The sequence below is a fragment of the Notothenia rossii genome (assembly GCF_949606895.1).
Source record: "Notothenia rossii genome assembly, chromosome: 3".
In the NCBI taxonomy this organism is placed as follows: domain Eukaryota; kingdom Metazoa; phylum Chordata; class Actinopteri; order Perciformes; family Nototheniidae; genus Notothenia; species Notothenia rossii.
Genome location: NC_136901.1, coordinates 43,262,224 through 43,281,132, shown reverse-complemented (window position 1 = coordinate 43,281,132; position 18,909 = coordinate 43,262,224). Strand labels below are relative to the sequence as shown.

The following is an 18,909-nucleotide window of genomic DNA, read 5'->3' as shown; positions in this document are numbered from 1 at the left end:
CATGCGTCAGTCAGTACCTCTGTGGTTTTTAACTTTGTCTTGAGTTTGAGAAAGTCTAACAACTGCTACTCGTACCATCATGTGACACAGAGAAGTTACACACCTCACACTCAATCTGAGCAAAAGAAGAGATACAACGCTGAAGAAGTGATAATGTCCTCGGCTCGTGGTGTTCATTGTGTTGATGACCAAACTCTCTCTGATCTTTTTACATGAGTTATTTCTGTGTGACCCTGAGTTTCCCACAATGCAGCAGTCCCACCAGCAGCAGCAGCAGAGCCACCATCACTACGGTGAACACAGTCCTTAAGACGAGGAGGACGTGAAGGGAATGATCCGAGGAGGGACACGTCTCTCTGTGAACAGCTGCAAACACAACACAACGTGAATATATATAGTTGTGAAGTCTTTTGAGAGTTTTGTATTACCTTGTATATCACCTCAAGTAAATCCTTTTTTTGAATCATCTTTTGTCTGGAGTCATGCATTTGGGTCCTAACATTTTTGTGTGTGCCCCAGTCGTAACAAAAAACTTATAAAATCAAGCAATATTGACACAAATCTACCATATGTTCCTTTAGCCTATATGATATCATCTTTGATATGAAAAACAGCAGATGAAGACTCAGTACTCACACAGTGTGATGCAGAGCGCTGTGGCCTCCATGGTGTCTGGCTGCTGACCGAGTGAACCTCACACTGAAATATAAAAAGAAGAAGAGGGGTGGTCTCTTCCTGTGTGGCTCACTAATGAAACGCCTTGTAGCTCAGACGCGTGTCATGGAAGGAAATACGTGTCAGTGGTGGGGTTAATATTAGAGGCTGAGGCCAAAAACTCACATGTGAGAAACACAACTTTACATCTTGATGTGTAGAACAGACAAAAGCATTATGACATGACGGAAAATACATTTTAAATCCACACTGTTAGTTTACTACAAATAAACACGACGTTTATCTTCTGTTAACTTGGTTTATTCAATCAACGTGCATAACACCAATACAGAGCCATTAACGAACAGTGGACCTCATGCTCCAGGTCGACACAGACTAACTGCGTATGCGTTTCACAGCCTCAAGAGGGCAACCCCAGAGAGTCTGTCATCTCTCTGTCCTATCCTCCAGGCAATGTATTTCAATTCATCCATAGAAAAGGGGTGAAAGTGAGAACATGTCAACTCTCCTCACTTTCCTCCAGAGGCAGAAAAAGTCTGTTAACTTTTTGGAAAACCATAAAAAAAGGGTTAAAAGTGATACAAATTTATCCGAAAATAGTACCTCATAATGCGGGTAGAGTCCCCTGCCAACTCCCCTTACATTCCTCCAGAGACCAGTTCAAATACTTAAAGTTTGGTAAGAACCATGCTGGGGGGTCTCCGGGCAACAAATGAATCCGAGCCAGAGTGCACATGGAGCGGATACATTCCTCCATGAAATCAGACACCCGTTTTTTTTTCCTGAGTCCTCTCAAAAACCGGGTTTCCGATTACGTGCAGACAGTAGTCTGAAATTGATGAATTAATTTGTTGACGGAGTAGGGGAGGATTGGTTTCCCCCCTCCGTTGTAAGTTGCAACGGGGGAGTGGAAAGGTGTCCGGGGCTTCGGCCCGAAGCGCCGAAGGGTTGAGCTTTGTTGAGCCCCTTCTCCGTTGGCACTTAGTCGTTTTTTCGAGAATTTTTTTAAACTTCATTTTTGATTATTTTAAGATATAATTGACCCTTTTCTTTAATTTTTCCTTATTTCCACGGGTGCGGGCGCATGGCAGGCCACCTATGAGCTCCCAAATTCGGCCTGGAACCTCCAGGATTTGTGGGATAAGCTCCATAAACTGACAAAGTCACCCAGAAATGTCACCTTTTTAGCCCAAACATACATATATAATACAAATACATTTAAATAGTAAAAGGTACAATTATGCTCCGAATTACCCGGAATTTGATTTATATGGCCCAATGATAGTGAATAAAAATCATTTTCATGGAAAAAAGTGTTAAAACGCCTGATTAAAGCATATGCAGGACCCCAGTGAGCTCCAGACTATGTGCATTGTGTTAAGGAACCATATTAATGATAAATGAAATCATTTAAATGCAAAAATAATGATTAAAAATCATTTTTAGGGGGACAACTGTGGAGAGGAGCCTGAAAATGACTCTCCAGCACCCCGGAGAAGCAGGCTGCGAGACCCACATAGCGCACCAAGAGGACAGGCTGCTTCATCTCAATTTATTACTCATGAAAGGAGCTCAAATCTGGGTACATGAGAGAGTGAGAAATTAACAAAATAAAAGGTTTTGAGTTTACTGGATTTGAAATGTACGAACGGTCATTACAGAACTTATGAATCATGTATTTTTGTCATTGTGTACGTTAAAACTATAATACAGCACTTTATTTTCTGATATGAAGATATAAACTATTTCAAATTGTATTTTAATTTGAAAAGTTCAGATGCTGATGTACAGTTTTGATATTTTGTTTTGGAAATACCAACTTTCAAATATGTTTTTGTATACATGTCCCGTCAGTTAAATTAACAATATATTAAAACTTCCATTTTGTATTTGTAAATTGATTTGTGAGTTGTTGACCCCTTCAGTTACCCAATAAAACCATACACGTTTAGCTGTTTCTACAAAGCCTCTTCTACTCCCATTTACATACAAAATGTTCTGTGGGTTGTGTCTGAGGAACTGAAAGTATCACCAGTATCTGTGGAATCTAAAATAAAACTCAGAACAACATACCCTCAGCTCACCTTTAAAAATAAATGCATGTGTCAGTCAGTACCTCTGTGGTTTTTAACTTTAGCAGGTATTACCACGTTCAAACCTCACAATTATATTATATGCTATATGTTAAAAAAACCTCCTGAAGGCCTCTTTACATATGTATTTATTTATAAAGACATGTCTGAGAAGCTGAAAGTATCCGTAGTCTAGAATGAAACTCAGAACAACATACCCTCAGCTCGCCTTTTAAAATAAATGCATGTGTCAGTAAGTACCACTGCGGTTTTTAACTTTGTCCTGAGTGTGAGAAAGTCTAACAGCTGCTGCACGTTCCATCATGAGACACAGAGAAGTTACACACCTCACACAAAACCTGAGCAAAAGAAGAGATCAAACGCTGAAGAAGTGATAATGTCCTCGGCTCGTGGTGTTCATTGTCTTGATGACCAAACTATCTCGAATATTTTTACATGAGTTATTTCTGTGTAACCCTGAGTTTCCCACAATGCAGCAGTCCCACCAGCAGCAGCAGCAGAGCCACCATCACTACGGTGAACACAGTCCTTAAGACGAGGAGGACGTGAAGGGAGTGATGCGAGCAGGGACACGTCTCTCTGTGAACAGCTGCAAACACAACACAACATGAATATATATAAAATCCAGAAACTCCAGATATATCCCCCAAATGTTAGCTTTAATGCAATATCTCACCTCTGACAGCCAGCCAGCTCTCTGGTGATTCTCCACCATCAGAGATGCTGCACTTGTAGAGTCCTTCATCAGATCTAGAAACCTTGTGGATGGTGATGTTTCCTGTAGAGCTGCTCCTGAGGAGGCGGCCATCTTTATAGAAGTCAGCTGAGAGGATGGAGGAAGTGGTCGTCTTGTTTCTGCAGCTCAGAGTCACAGATTCTCCCTCCATCACAGGAAGCACAGGACTCTCCAGGATCACAGAGCCACCTGAACAACATCGGGATCAAACATTCAGTTTGAGTTTTGTAGTAGGAGTTATTTACAATAGATTTAGACAAAGGCATTGTGAAGATACTGTGAATTAAAGTCAGGTTGTAACATGCCCAGAATAATTTAAAATATCAGAAATAAACTGAACAGATTAATTTAACAGTTATGTATAGTCGTGTATCGTCTGCATAGAGGTTCAGATTAACTTTTCCTGATATCGTTTCAGCATTGAACATTGAGTGTGTCATTTATATAATATTTGTAGAAAATTATTAAAATGACATCAGAGACAGGAGAAAAAACACAATTTGGTTTAGATTTGAAACAACTTGAAACATATCTGTTTGCAATTTTATGACTTTAATCCAATAATAGGCTATGCTTAATGACTACGCTCAGCTTTGTGCACGCTGTTTGCTTTCATTGCATTTTCTTCATGAATTATGTTCTTTCTTAACAATATTAAGATATAAAAATGTATGGTGCTTAAAAAGTATATGTTTATTATATAGTATAACCTTGGCATCATTGCACTTTTTATGTTCTTCTAACAAACATTGTATAGAATCACGTTTATTGCTAAGTTGTTTTCTACATACAGGGAACTTGTCTTGGTGTTTAATATTTCCTAAATACACACAGAAAGAGATTGTTGCTGAGTTAATGTCAACATACCGGTGATAATGACGTTCGCATTGTTTCTTTTCTTGCCTCCAGCCTCAAACCAGTAATCTCCACTGTCCTCCTTATAAGGAGATTTAATGTTGCAATTCAACTCATGAAACGAGCCCCATTTTGAGCCATCACAAGTTTCCTTTCCTGCTTCACTCCACCGTGAAATGTTCACATCAGTCAAACCATCGAAGCCCACACATCTTAAAGAGAAAGGCTTGTATTCAAAGACCTGAAGTCTGGATGGTTCGATCCAAACATCTGCATCTGAAAGTGAAAAATAAATGTGTTGTTGAGATTAATATATAGCACTTTAAATAAAGTTATGACCTTTATTTTTGTTTTGTTGCATCTTTTTTTTCTGCTTTCTTTTTGGTAAAGAAGCTTCTTACCAACGTTCTGTTCACAGAGCTGCAGAAACACCGTCATCCCTGCAGAGACAAAAGAGACAAACATCAGACAGAATTCTTATATTAGATTTTATTACCTTGACTTTATTATTTAAATGTGTCTTTGATAGATAATACTTGAAAAGCAACTCACCATTAACACATAGAATACACAATAGAGAACAGCACAAATGGCCATTTAGCAGCTATAAGTAATAGCATCTATATTTGCTCTTCTTTATTATACATATATCTAAATATTTAATAATAAGCCTAAAATAAAAACAAGTTATTTTATAAGAGATCTCACCAAGAAGATCCTCTACATAAAAAAAATGTCTTGTCATGAATGAAAACATTTGAAACATATTGTCTTTATTCATATGGAGGAAGATTTCTCTCTATATGATGTGTTTGGACAGATCAATAACCCGTGTGTAAATGTTTAAAGACCTCCAAAAATTATATAAAGGACTTGTAAAATCAGAAACTATTCATGAAAGATGTGTAAAAAACGTATAAAATAAAGCAATATTGACACAAATCTAGCTCCATATATTCCTTTAGCTAATATGATCTAGTATAATCTTTATGTGAAAATCAGCAGATGAGGACTCAGTACTCACACAGTGTGATGCAGAGCGCTGTGGCCTCCATGTTGTCTGGCTGCTGACTGAGTGAACCTCACACTGAAATATAAAAAGAAGAAGAGGGGTGGTCTCTTCCTGTGTGGCTCACTAATGAAACGCCTTGTAGCTCAGACGCGTGTCATGGAAGAAAATACGTGTCAGTGGTGGGGTTAATATTAGAGGCTGAGGCCAAAAACTCATATGTGAGAAAGACAAGTTTACGTCTTGATGTGTAGAACAGACAAACAAAAACGATTATGATAGAGAGAGAGAGAGAGAGAGAGAGAGAGAGAGAGAGAGAGAGAGAGAGAGAGAGCAAGAGAGAGAGGACTGCAGTCAGGACTTCTGCAGAGATTCTTAAATATCCTGCTGTGTCCTCATCGCTCAATCTGAGATTTGATGCACTCAAGTGTTCTTTCTTTTATGAAACCCTGAGTTGTTTTTGTTTTTCAACTTCAGACCCATTTCTCCTGCTGGTTTTCTGCATCACAGGCTGCAGGGCCATGCATACTGCTGTACGTTGAAAACATTGAGGTCAGAGTTTATTATCTGATGGACATTTATTCAGATATACAAACATCCTGCCATTTTTTGCGTGATTTCTCAATCACACACAATACAATAAAGTCTGACAGATGTTCTAAAAAGGAGAAGTCCCGCCCCCTGCCCTAAAAGATCAAGGTCATCCTCCTTAATAGAGAATTGCCTTTCAATTGTTACCACAATAAAAATAAGCTGATATTCGCCTGGAACTTATTTCATTGCAGTGTATGATTTATAACCTGATAAGTGAGTCCAAAGTTCAGATAGGATGGACCGAGACGCTCAAACACTCAGATAACAATAGGGTGGATACATTTGAACTGTACTTGAATATATTACAAAGCTCTGGAAGAAATGTCTCTTGCTGTTACAGAGACTCTGAACAAACTAAACAAAATATTGACTACTAAGAAACTCAGTGGAGCAAATTAATTAGGTGTTATTTAAATTTCCTGATACACTGCTGGAGCCTGTTAATGATTTACTGACTTTGACCTCGCAACACTCAACAGGTAAGTGGTCTTTGTCTAACATTGGATCTAAAATAGATTTAAACTTTGGAGAAAAAAGTGTGTCTGCATTTTGAGTTGTGCTCTCAGCCACAACTTCAGATTAGAACATATAACAAAACATGTTTAATATGTTTGTGTCGAAGTGAAAGCTGCATCCAGATTCAAACTGTGTTACTGATTTATGATTTCTACAGTTCTGAAATGTTTCATGAATTGTTAACCTTTAGCCGTACTTACAGATCAACTGTTGGTCATAGCAAAAACCGGTTATTGTCGACAGAGTCTGAAAATGTACCGGAGATATTGGACTAACCCTACTGTTACTAAGATATTCAACAAATGAAGGAAATATATTTCAATGCACTTTGGTTTGCTTTACTCTACTTTAGTGAAATTGTAATGTGATTTCTTTGCTGAACGTTGCTAAAACAGATACATAATAACTTGACTCTGTTAATATTGGTGTATTGATTTATTTCCACAGAGGTATAAATGACAGAAAAGCGAAGCTTTGAGTAGGCTGTGTTTGAAACAGAGTTCATAATATGAGGAAACATCGCATGTGTGTAATTATAAGCAGAGCACAGAAGATGCCAGCAAAGTTTTATTTTTCATTTATTGGAGCTTCCAGCACTAATGGACAAATTGAAATGACTATCAGCATTTTTCCAAGTTTGAACTATTTACAATATGTTTTCACCTGGAAGTTCACACTGTTCTCTTTTCTCTGTTCATTTCCAGCGCTCCATGATGCTTTTCCACGCAGACGGAAAGCCCCTTAAAACTCATCTCAGAACTCTCAGCGTTTTGGTTTTCCTTCTTCTCCTAACACACCACTGTAGAGGTAATTCACACAAATACAAGACTCAAAAGACAATTTGAAAGAGGATGGAGGAATTTATGTTTGGCATTATTGGGCAAATATTCAGTTCAGTCAGACAACTCACGTTTGAAATGTTTATTAGCAGGATCTTATAGTTCGATTTGGCATCTAGGCTCCGGCCTCATCACTGCAAATTTACTAATCTACTCTTAAATATTTTTTATATATTATTTTTTTATTTTTTATTTTTTATATATTATTGTAAATGTTCCAGCTCACGATAGGGATACAAAATGACAGATGGAAAAAGGTTGGTGGGAAAACAAGCAGGGTTAATTTCCAACTGAGCACAAAAAGGGGTACACATGAGCACCGGTCCGCTCCTATATTTGTGGAGGAGGCCTGGAGAGTGACAGTCCTCCTCTCAGGACCCAGTCTACTGCAAGAGACCAGTATCAGGTTACCAGCATGCTTTTTACTGAGAGCATATTGACCTGATTCAGATCAGCTGTCTCCGGCTGAGCCACTCCCATCGCTCCAGCAGCTGGCGCCCTAACCACACCTCGCTGCCATAATTATATATCTACTGAGACTGCTCTGTATAGGCCTGCGACCAGCCACAACTTGTGAAATCCTCAGAGTCTACAGTCCAACGCCAAGACTTTCTAAATCCTGAATACAGAGCCTAGAGGTTCAAAAGTCTGTAAGGCTTCTTGAATTCCAATATATGGATTTATTTTCCCAAAGGCGCCAAACATATGTCTATGATAAGTCAATAGTGTGGGGAGACCACTCGAGCTACCATCATCTATGCCCGTGTGATTTCTTTCTATCACGCATGTTAATAAAAACACCTAATTATGTTTTGATTCAAGTACAAATACATACACAATGATTGATCTTTGTTTATGTCTAACCTTGTTAATTGGAAGAGAACGTTTTTACTTCCTTTATCTTCGCAGGTCAGTCTCAGCTGATTGGCTCACCTCAGCCAATAGTAGCAAACCTTGGCAGTGACATCACTTTGCCGTGTTATTTGGTGCCAGTGCTAAATGCTGCCGATTTCACGTTGGAGTGGACGAGGCCCGACATGGAGCCCCGATTCGTCCATGTGATGCGGCTTGGTCACGAACTGGTGGATAAAAAACACGAGTTATTCAAGGGAAGAACTTCAATGTTCACCGATGAGCTGAAGAAAGGAAACATTTCCCTGAAACTCTCCAACGTACAACTCTCCGATCAGGGGAAATACAGATGTTTCATTCCAAAACTGGACCGGCAAACTTTTGTTCAACTAGTTTGTGGTAAGTTCACAATAGTGAGAGTTTGAAGACAAGAGTGTCGGATTATAGTTAGGTGTTTCAAAAGCACACCTAACTATGCAATCAGATATCAAATACTTCCTCTTCTTGCTTTTGTTTTCAGCATCCAGTCCTTCCTCCCCGCCTGTCATCAGGTTATCAGGGCTGGACGGTCAGAGTGGAGGAGTGGTGCTGCAGTGTGAGTCTGCAGGCTGGTATCCGGAGCCTGAGGTGTTGTGGCTGGACGCTGAGGGAAAGCTCCTCTCTGCTGGACCTCCAGAGACAGTCAGAGGTCCTGATGACCTCTATACTGTCAGCAGCAGAGTGACTGTGGAGAAGAGACACAGCAACAGCTTCACCTGCAGAGTCCAGCACCACAACACCATCCGCACCACACAGACGCATATCAGCATTTCAGGTAGACTAAATATTAATTGTTTTAAACAACCACTGTTTTAGTCTCCAATGGCTGATGTCCTTGTTTACATAAATGCTGTGATGTTCTGTGTTTTATCATTTCAGATGATTTCTTTAAGCTCCAGTCCAGTTCTTCTTCCGTCAATATTGGACTGGCTGTCAGTTTGGCAGTTTGCATTCTGTTGATGTTGGCGGTTTCTTTCTTCTTTTTGTGGAAGCGGAGACAAAACATATTCAGTAAGTGACTTGTTCATTTCATTACTTTTAATTTGTCAAATTATACTCAAATGGTTTAGGGTTAAGTGATATGTTTCAGTTGTGTTGATTAAAGTTAAATTGATCACAATCTAAGTTTTAGATAAATACATTTCTTAAATACGTTGGTATTGTTTCACACAGATACCATAAGAAACCCTTCAGAATGCTTTAAAATGAATAAAACAAAAGATCTGAATTCCACTGACGAAGAAAAAGGGAAGCTTACGACACCTGAAACTGTGAAACTCTGTGCCAACTGTGAGACTCTGAAGGATAAAGGAGAAGAAGAGAGCAAACAGGTAAGTAAAGAAACAGGACACCACTTTGGTAAATGGAGATAAACTGACTGAGGTCAAGATTGATCTAAGCATACAAATTATTAACATTGAGACAGGATCTGTTGTTGGACTCCATGACTAACTGAGTCTGTTGAGATCTCTAGTCTAGTTCTAGTAAGATCAAACAACTGTCAATATGTGAACGTTTTAGGTGTCCTAATTCACTGAGGGGTGAACCCTACATTATTTTGATTATATTGTTATCTGCAATATACAAGTATCTAAATTTATATTAACATGAATCCAAGATTGGTTATCTCCATGTTTGCAGTCTTTGTCTGTTTCTTTGTTTACCAAAGCAAGACTCTGTGTCATTTCAATCACGAGAGACTTCATTTTATTTAAGTCTTTGATGATTAGACCCCCATCCTGAAATCGTATATATCACACATTAGCTGTACACTTTACGAATATAATAGTTTTTTTTGGACAACTTTACCATTCAATCTCATCCAACTGATCATTGCTGCTGTCACTCCTCGGCTCTTGGTAGTTCAGGCATTTATCAAACCTGGCAACTCCGGGCTTCCTGGCAGCTGTCAATCAAAGTCCAGTGGCTCCGCCTCAAAGTTTCAGAGAGGCTGACACTCCCACGAGCGAGCGCATAGCCGCTCGAAGGGGTTTAATCTGCGCACGAGGGTCATTTTATGCTCGTGTAAAAGCTTGTTTTGCGCGCTAGAATATTGACCCAAATCTGACTCCATACTTGCCTACCTGTATTCGGAACTCGACTTCCCTCCCTGCCCCTTCTCGGATTTGTTTGCCTTACTGCTGGATTTGCTGGTTTTGACCCTGCCTGTCCCTTACCTGATTAAACTGAACATTTCTGAACACTGCTTGTATCTGTGTCGTGCTATTGGGTTCTGATCTGTACCTGTGAGCGTGGCACACAGAGCTTGAGGACTAATCACGGGGTTTGTCGATCCACGCGGAACGATAGCTGAGGACTCTGGGTAGTGTAGTGTCTTCGGCCATCCTAAACTCTGAACAAATATTTGTTTCTCCGAATCGAAGGGGAAAAATACAAAAGCATTGCACACAATTTAAACCAATCAATGTTGTGTAATTAACAAAGTTAATCTGGTGTTTTTGAGTTGATGAGTAGTGCAGATATCACTGTAAAATCAATCGACAGTAAGGAGAATACTTACTTCCGGGTGTAAAATCCTCCGTTATCCAATGGGAATGGACGCTCACATTGCCTTTAACTGCCGCCGACATGGACCGATGCGGTGCTTCCCTGAGCGTCAAATACCGCCGCTGGGAATACATTGCAATCAGTTGAAAGCTCTTTCCGTCCCTTTATGAAGCTGAAGGAGCCTCGGCGCGTCACAACTGCACGGGACCCTGACCAAGCGTTGCTCCTGGACGTTCAGGGAGTGAGACTGTGTTGGTTTATGAGGTCTTTGGATTAGCTCTCCTGGATATGATGAAAGGAGGTGGATGGGGAGGAGGCAGCAGTATTAACAACTGAAATCACAGCTGACTGCAGGAGAGAGGAGAACCATTTTAAAGTGTGGTTCCAGCACGGTGATTGGCTGCTGGAGATTGAGGTGAAATGTAATCGGTTAAAGAGAACGCCCGTGATGAGCTGATTATATGCAGCTAAGGAGTGAATGTATATATATATAGACCCAGTCTTACCCAGATGCCATAAAACAGGTATCATATTAATTTGTTTTTGTGCAGTTAAAGAGTCTTGAATCATATAGAACTTCTCACATCACAAATAAAACAAACAGCTGAATGTATTTTTCTGAATCATCTCTCTGATTGTAATTGAACCTAACATCTGTCTTTGTCCATTAGAGAAAATCTGAGACACCAAACAACTCAAACTGAAAGTGACACTGAGCGTATTTATTTAGTTTTCACTTAGACCATGATATAATGTAAACTAAATAAAGTTCAAATGTCTTTATCTCTCTTTACAACTCACCTCCAGGATGAGAAGAGCAGAAGAGAGGAAGCTGAGAACAAACTGAAGGACATAAAGGAAGAGGTGGAGAGCAAGGCTCAACACACACACACACACACACACACACACACACACACACACACACACACACACACACACACACACACACACACACACACACACATATATTACTTACTAAACTAAGCTAAATGACTGGTGTGTTTTGTTTCTCGAGTTCAACTGTAAGGCAGTAAAAGTATTTATTGTTCCTTTGAGAGAAAATATGATGCAGAACAGGAACTAGTTTTAATCCAGACCAGGATGTTATATTCATTCAAATTAAGTTAAAATGTCTTTATCACTCTTTAAATCTCAGTTTGAGAAGAACATGACAGTGTGTTTTGTTTCTCTCTCAGGCAAACACCGGATTTAATATTGAGGTCGACCAACGACGTGAAAATATCCGCCTCACAAACACTTCCACTGAGGTAATGTGGTTTGGGTGGATGACCTCTGTATAAGTACTTTAAGTGTGAACAATATTTGTATGTGCTATTTCCCCCTCTATGAACATAGCAGCCTGTCCTCCTACAAAAAACGAGCATATAGGCCGATTGTTCATGCCCTTATTACGACCCAGAGACACGTTTTAAAGTGTATGTTTTTTCTTACACGACCACAAGAGGTGCTCTAGTGGTCGTGTAAGAAACAACATGCTTCCGGCCCGTTCATTGCAAACGCTCCGGAGGGACGTTTATTCACAAATAACCCTCTCTGGAAAATCCTAAATTGTACAATAGTTTGGCCATTAAAATGATTTTTGATTAGATTTCTAGCGTGAAGTGTATATTGTACTTTTAGGATCCACGTCCAGTTGATGTGTAGGATCTATAGTTCGATAGATATTACGAAGATGATTTGAGGTCTCGTCAGTATAACGTGTATGCAGCTTCCATGTAAAGTTAGCGTGGGTGAAAACAGTTTTTCCGGTCTCGAAGTTTTCATAATAAAACCGGATATATTCCTCTCACTGTCAAATGATTACACAGTGATATCTGCATTACTCATCCATTAAAAAACATCAGTTTATCTTTGTTAATTACACTGATTAGTTGAAATTGTGTACAATGCTTTTGTGTTTTTAACCTTCGATTCGGAGAAACAAATAGTTTTTTCGGAATTTAGACACTGCACCCCCTCCCCCCCCCCCGGAACTACACATGCTGTCTATTGTGTGTTTTGCAACATGTTCCATGACACGTCTATTTATAAGACGTTTTCGTATTTCCCACAATTAGAAGTTGCCAGTATTAAACTTTTTACACCCTGGAGGTTTAGGGGATACGAAACACAGTGGTGTTATCACATTTAAAACATATAATTAATAAATGGGTGAATTCATATACCCACATGACACCTAAGGTCAGAAGAGCTTTATTTAACAGCTGGTTTTATTTCTGTGACCCCTCCTGTTGTTCATTGATCAGCCTGAAACATGCACTTGTCAAGGTTCAGATGCACATTTTGCAAATATGGCAGTCACCATCGATCATCTTAAGATAAGATATACTTTATTGTTACCAAATTGGGAAATGTTTTTGTTACAGCAGCATACTACTTTGTTCTACTCCACTACAATTCAGAGGTTAACCTGGTATTTTTAACTCCACATTTTTTTGAGTTACTTTGCAGATTCTGATTAATGATGTGAAATATAAACAACCCTTAAATCAGACTTTAGTTACACCTGACTCAAATTCAGGGAAGGTGATTGTCAAGGGCCAAAATAAACTGTGCAATATATTGGACTTTAAGTACTTTGTCAGACTTCATATTTATCTGTGGATAACCCCAACGTTTTTTTCTTATTCAAAAGAAGACCTTAACTTAAAGTATTATTTAATGTTTAAATAAAGCCTTATTAGTTTGTCTGTTTTGCACATCCTCCTGTTAATATCTTTGGACGTCCTGCACTAAACTGTTTTATTGTAGAGATCAGTACAGTATCTTCTTGATATGTTCAATTTTGTATGTAGGCTACTCTTAATATTTAAATGTTTTCATCACTTAAAACGTATTCAACAACTAAATTAAATAACGTGCTTTAACCACAAGGTGGCGCGGGTTAAAAAACCAGTGGTGTAATTAATAAAACATAATAATATCAAACATAATACGACTATTAACTTTATTGTGAAATTAAAACAGAACGGTAAAGGAAAATACAGTTTCAGTTTCTCGATTTGAAGCTTATGCATTGTACCATGAACCTGTATAGACCTGTAACAGTCAACTGCCTGAGGAGTTGGAAAGGTAGTTCTGTAAATAATATCTTTAAAAACTACAAAAAATTCCCTTTCTATCAGCTGTGCACAGTTATTTTGTAAATACAGCCTATATACCAATTGGATCAAATATAAAAGTCAGCCGAATTAATGTTGATACTGCAAAGAGACGTATTGTGTGAAAATAAATGCAAGATGTTGTTTAATTGATGATATATTTTTGATCCACGTCACATATTCAGTTTTGGCGGCAGTTATTCAAGTTTGTCCTGAATTCTTCTGATCAGGGCTCTATAAATAAATATCTACGTTAGATATGTAATATTTAATGCAGCCGAACCGTGTATTAGAATGCCGTTATGTGATGACTTCCAAAGAGAAAAGCAAGAACACTCGGAAGAAAGTATTATTTTATTTAAAAAAAATGTTTTTCCGATTGCATATCGCATAAACACCACATCCCGGCATGCATTGCGGCAAAATCAATCAATGTTTTAGCCTATCAAAAAACCTCTGAAAAAAGAAAGGTGTCTCTCAGAATCTAAAGAGAAAAACCTATGGTAAAAACACAAAAGCATTGTACACAATTTAAACTAATAGATATTGTATAATTAACAAGGATAAACTGATATTTTTTAGTTGATGAGTACTGCAGATATCACTGCTAAATCATTTGATCATTGGTTTTATTATGAAAACGTTGAGACCGGAAATACTGCCGCATACCTCAAATCATCCTCGTAATATCTATCAAACTATATATCCTACATATCCACTGGACGTGGATTCTAAAAGTACAATATACACTTCTCGCTAGAAATCTAATAAAAAAGCGTTTTAATGGCCAAACTATCCAACAATTTAGGATTTTACAGAGAGGGTTATTCGTGAATAAACGACCATCTGTAACGTTTGCATTCAACGGGAGCACTAGAGGGCGAAAACTTTAAAACGTAATTATAGGACGTATTAAGCGCTTGAACAATCGGACCACTTGGTCGTATGAGTTGGAGGACTTGTTGGAACATAGAGGATTTACCTGTGATATTAAAAGATTAGGGTTTCTGTCTCTCGTCCTCCCTCCAAAACCGGATTTTATCTCTTGCAGGTCAAAGAATTGAAGGATTTGAAGTTAACTCTGCAAGTCAACAACAAAGAAAAGAAAAACAAATACAAATTTGCTAAGTCTTTAACACTCAAGGCTGGAGAAACTGTCACTGTGAGTTGTATTAAAAAACTTTGTTGAAAGATTTGTAATACTCTTCTTTTTTCAACACTGAATTTAATATATTCCAGGTCTAAAAACACATAGTATTTATTGTTTTAATTTTTTCATCATTTAATGATTCCGTCTGATGAGTGTGAACTTGTATTTTACAGATCTGGGTACCAATGACTGATCCCTGTTATCCTCCCAATGACCTGGTGTGGGAGGGTCTGAGGCCCTGGAGCTCTGGAGATATACTGTGGTTCAGCCTCCGCAACAAAAAGGGGGTGATACAACATCAATTCCATATGAAATCCCCTGAAAGACAATAACCAACCCCTTCTTTTCTGCTCATATTATTTTCCTTCAGCTGATCTTACTCTATTTTTATTCAAAGTTGCAAATAAGCTCCTGCTCATCATCTACATAGCAACAAAAGTAGATTTGCGACTTTTGATGCTCTTGTCCGCTGCCTCGTGAAAAAGATGTGCAACGTCTCTGAACACATTTATCACCAACAGGAAAGAGTCATAAGAGAAGTTAGCACATTACCAACATTATACACATCATACATCAGGAACAACATGACAGTCGTGATGCTCAAACAAACATTTCACTTTTATTATTCTGGTATTTCAACCATTCAAAAAATATTTTTCTTAAAATGTGTTGAACATATCTTTATTTTATATATTGTTATAAAAAAATACTTTTCTTCAGTCAAAACATTCTTATGAAAGGTGAGAATATGGAAATTAACAAAATAAAAGGTTTTGAGTTTACTGGATTTGAAATGTAGGAACGATCATTACAGAACTTATGAATCATGTATTGTTGCCATTGTGTACGTTAAAACTATAATACAGCACTTTATTTTCTGCTATGAAGATATAATCAATTTCAAATTGTATTTTAATTTGAAAAGTTCAGATGCTGATGTACAGTTTTGATATTTTCTTTTGGAAATACCAACTTCCAAATATGTTTTTGTATACATGTCCCGTGAGTTGTTGACCCCTTCAGTTACCCAATAAAACAATACAAGTTTTGCTGTTTCTACAAAGCCTCTTCTACTTAGATTTACATACAAATATGTTCTGTGGGTTGTGTCTGAGAAGCTGAAAGTATCTGGAGTCTAAAATAAAACTCAGAACAACATACACTCAGCTCACCTTTAAAAATAAATGCATGCGTCAGTCAGTACCTCTGTGGTTTTTAACTTTGTCTTGAGTGTGAGAAAGTCTAACAGCTGCTGCTCGTTCCATCATGAGACACAGAGAAGTTACACACCTCACACTCAACCTGATCAAAAGAAGAGATCAAACGCTGAAGAAGTGATAATGTCCTCGGCTCGTGGTGTTCATTGTGTTGATGACCAAACTATCTCGAATATTTTTACATGAGTTATTTCTGTGTAACCCGGAGTTTCCCACAATGCAGCAGTCCCACCAGCAGCAGCAGCAGCAGAGCCACCATCACTACGGTGAACACAGTCCTTAAGACGAGGAGGACGTGAAGGGAGTGATCCGAGGAGGGACACGTCTCTCTGTGAACAGCTGCAAACACAACACAACGTGAATATATATATTATCCAGAAACTCCAGATATATCCCCAAATGTTAGCTTTAATGCAATATCTCACCTCTGGCAGCCAGCCAGCTCTCTGGAGATTCTCCACCTTCAGAGATGCTGCACTTGTAGAGTCCTTCATCAGATTTAGAAACTCTGTGGATGGTGATGTTTCCTGTAGAGCTGCTCCTGATGAGGCGGCCATCTTTATAGAAGTCAGCTGAGAGGATGGAGGAAGTGGTCGTCTTGGTTCTGCAGCTCAGAGTCACAGATTCTCCCTCCATCACAGGAAGCACAGGACTCTCCAGGATCACAGAGCCAGCTGAACAACATGGGGATCAAACATTCAGTTTGAGTTTTGTAGTAGGAGTTATTTACAATAGATTTAGACAAAGGCATTGTGAAGATACTGTGAAGTAAAGTCAGGTTGTAACATGCCCAAAATAATTTAAAATATCAGAAATAAACTGAACAGATGAATTTAACAGTTATGTATAGTAGTGTATCGTCTGCATAGAGGTTCATAATAACTTTTCCTGATATCGTTGCAGCATTGAACGTTGAGTGTTTTATTGATATAATATTTGTGGAAAATTATTAAAATGACATCAGAGACAGGAGAAAAAACACAATTTGGTTTAGATTTGAAACAACTTGAAACATATCTGTTTGCAATTTTATGACTTTAATCCAATAATAGGCTATGCTTAATGACTACGCTCAGCTTTGTGAACGCTGTTTGCTTTCATTGCATTTTCTTCATGAATTATGTTCTTTCTTAACAATATTAAGATATAAAAATGTTTCGTGCTTAAAAAGTATATGTTTATTATATAGTATAACCTTGGCATCATTGCACTTTTTATGTTCTTCTAACAAACATTGTATAGAATCACGTTTATTGCTAAGTTGTTTTCCACATACAGGGAACTTGTCTTGGTGTTTAATATTTCATAAATACACACAGAAAGAGATTCTTGCTGAGTTAATGTCAACATACCGGTGATAATGACGTTCACATAGTTGCTTTTCTTCCCTCCAGCCTCACACCAGTAATCTCCACTGTCCTCCTTATAAGGAGATTTAATGGTGCAAATAAACTCTTGAAACGAGCCCCATTTTGAACCATCACAAGTTTCCTTTCCTGCTTCACTCCACCGTGAAATGTTCACATCAGTCAAACCATCGAAGCCCACACATCTTAAAGAGAAAGGCTCGTATTCAAAGACCTGAAGTCTGGATGGTTCGATCCAAACATCTGCATCTGAAACTGAAAAATACATGTATTGTTGAGATTAATATATAGCACTTTAAATAAAGTTATGACCTTTATTTTTGTTTTGTTGCATCTTTTTTTTCTGCTTTCTTTTTGGTAAACAAGCTTCTTACCAACGTTCTGTTCACAGAGCTGCAGAAACACCGTCATCCCTGCAGAGACAACAGAGACAAACATCACACAGAGTTCTTATATTAGATTTTATTACCTTGACTTTATTATTTAAATGTGTCTTTGATAGATAATACTTGAAAAGCAACTCACCATTAAAACATAGAATTCACAATAGAGAACAGCACTAATGGCCATTTAGCAGCAATAAGTAATAGCATCTATGTTTGCTCTTCTTTATTATACATATATCTAAATATTTAATAATAAGCATAAAATAAAAACAAGTTTTTTATAAGAGATCTCACCAAGAAGATCCTCTACATAAAAAAAATGTCTTGTCATGAATGAAAACATTTGAAACATATTGTCTTTATTCATATGGAGGAAGATTTCTCTCTATATGATGTGTTTGGACAGATCAATAACCCGTGTGTAAATGTTTAAAGACCTCCAAAAATTATATAAAGGACTTGTAAAATCAGAAACTATTCATGAAAGATGTGTAAAAAACGTATAAAATAAAGCAATATTGACACAAATCTAGCTCCATATGTTCCTTTAGCTAATATGATCTAGTATAATCTTTATCTGAAAATCAGCAGATGAGGACTCAGTACTCACACAGTGTGATGCAGAGCGCTGTGGCCTCCATGGCGTCTGGCTGCTGACTGAGTGAACCTCACACTGAAATACAAAAAGAAGAAGAGGGGTGGTCTCTTCCTGTGTGGCTCACTAATGAAACACCTTGTAGCTCAGACGCGTGTCATGGAAGAAAATACGTGTCAGTGGTGGGGTTAATATTAGAGGCTGAGGCCAAAAACTCATATGTGAGAAAGACAAGTTTACATCTTGATGTGTAGAACAGACAAACAAAAACGATTATGATAGAGAGAGAGAGAGAGAGAGAGAGAGAGAGAGAGAGAGAGAGAGAGAGAGAGAGAGAGAGAGAGAGAGAGAGAGAG

The 18,909-nt window shown here is 38.1% G+C and overlaps 3 protein-coding genes across 3 annotated transcripts; 1 reads left to right on the top strand and 2 right to left on the bottom strand.

The window, feature by feature from the left end:
* Window positions 1-2: 2 nt before the first annotated feature.
* Window positions 3-5,414, bottom strand: LOC307032918 (sialoadhesin-like; the record flags this gene model as incomplete). The annotated part of the gene is made up of 5 exons (XM_079671196.1): window positions 3-699; window positions 3,445-3,693; window positions 4,372-4,635; window positions 4,761-4,799; window positions 5,384-5,414. 5 exons carry the CDS (start codon window positions 5,412-5,414, stop codon window positions 695-697), a joined length of 588 nt encoding a protein of 195 aa, XP_079527322.1. The 3' UTR covers window positions 3-694.
* A 771-nt stretch (window positions 5,415-6,185) lies between these two features.
* On the top strand, window positions 6,186-16,036 carry LOC307031829 (butyrophilin subfamily 3 member A2-like). Its single transcript, XM_079669285.1, has 10 exons — window positions 6,186-6,441; window positions 7,183-7,285; window positions 8,227-8,568; window positions 8,690-8,983; window positions 9,088-9,219; window positions 9,382-9,539; window positions 11,524-11,580; window positions 11,913-11,984; window positions 14,890-15,000; window positions 15,162-16,036. The coding sequence occupies exons 2-10, from the start codon at window positions 7,189-7,191 to the stop codon at window positions 15,318-15,320; spliced, it is 1,422 nt and encodes a 473-aa protein (XP_079525411.1). The 5' UTR covers window positions 6,186-6,441; window positions 7,183-7,188; the 3' UTR covers window positions 15,321-16,036.
* A 139-nt stretch (window positions 16,037-16,175) lies between these two features.
* On the bottom strand, window positions 16,176-18,037 carry LOC307031834 (vascular cell adhesion protein 1-like). The gene is made up of 3 exons (XM_079669295.1): window positions 17,947-18,037; window positions 17,558-17,827; window positions 16,176-16,879 (listed from the first exon to the last, which is right to left on the bottom strand). Exons 1-3 carry the CDS (start codon window positions 18,008-18,010, stop codon window positions 16,614-16,616), a joined length of 600 nt encoding a protein of 199 aa, XP_079525421.1. The 5' UTR covers window positions 18,011-18,037; the 3' UTR covers window positions 16,176-16,613.
* Window positions 18,038-18,909: the final 872 nt, after the last annotated feature.

Bases quoted from the DNA above. Each gene is read 5' to 3' on its own strand.
- LOC307031834 (XM_079669295.1), bottom strand. From the start codon at position 18,010: ATGTTTGTCTCTGTTGTCTCTGCAGGGATGACGGTGTTTCTGCAGCTC. The intron at 17,828-17,946 runs GTAAGAAGCTTG...TGTATTTTTCAG, and splicing joins GCTCTGTGAACAGAACGTTG to TTTCAGATGCAGATGTTTGG. The intron at 16,880-17,557 runs GTATGTTGACAT...CATGTTGTTCAG, and splicing joins TGTGAACGTCATTATCACCG to CTGGCTCTGTGATCCTGGAG.
- LOC307031829 (XM_079669285.1), top strand. From the start codon at position 7,189: ATGATGCTTTTCCACGCAGACGGAAAGCCCCTTAAAACTCATCTCAGA. The intron at 8,984-9,087 runs GTAGACTAAATA...TTATCATTTCAG, and splicing joins GACGCATATCAGCATTTCAG to ATGATTTCTTTAAGCTCCAG. The intron at 15,001-15,161 runs GTGAGTTGTATT...TGTATTTTACAG, and splicing joins AGGCTGGAGAAACTGTCACT to ATCTGGGTACCAATGACTGA.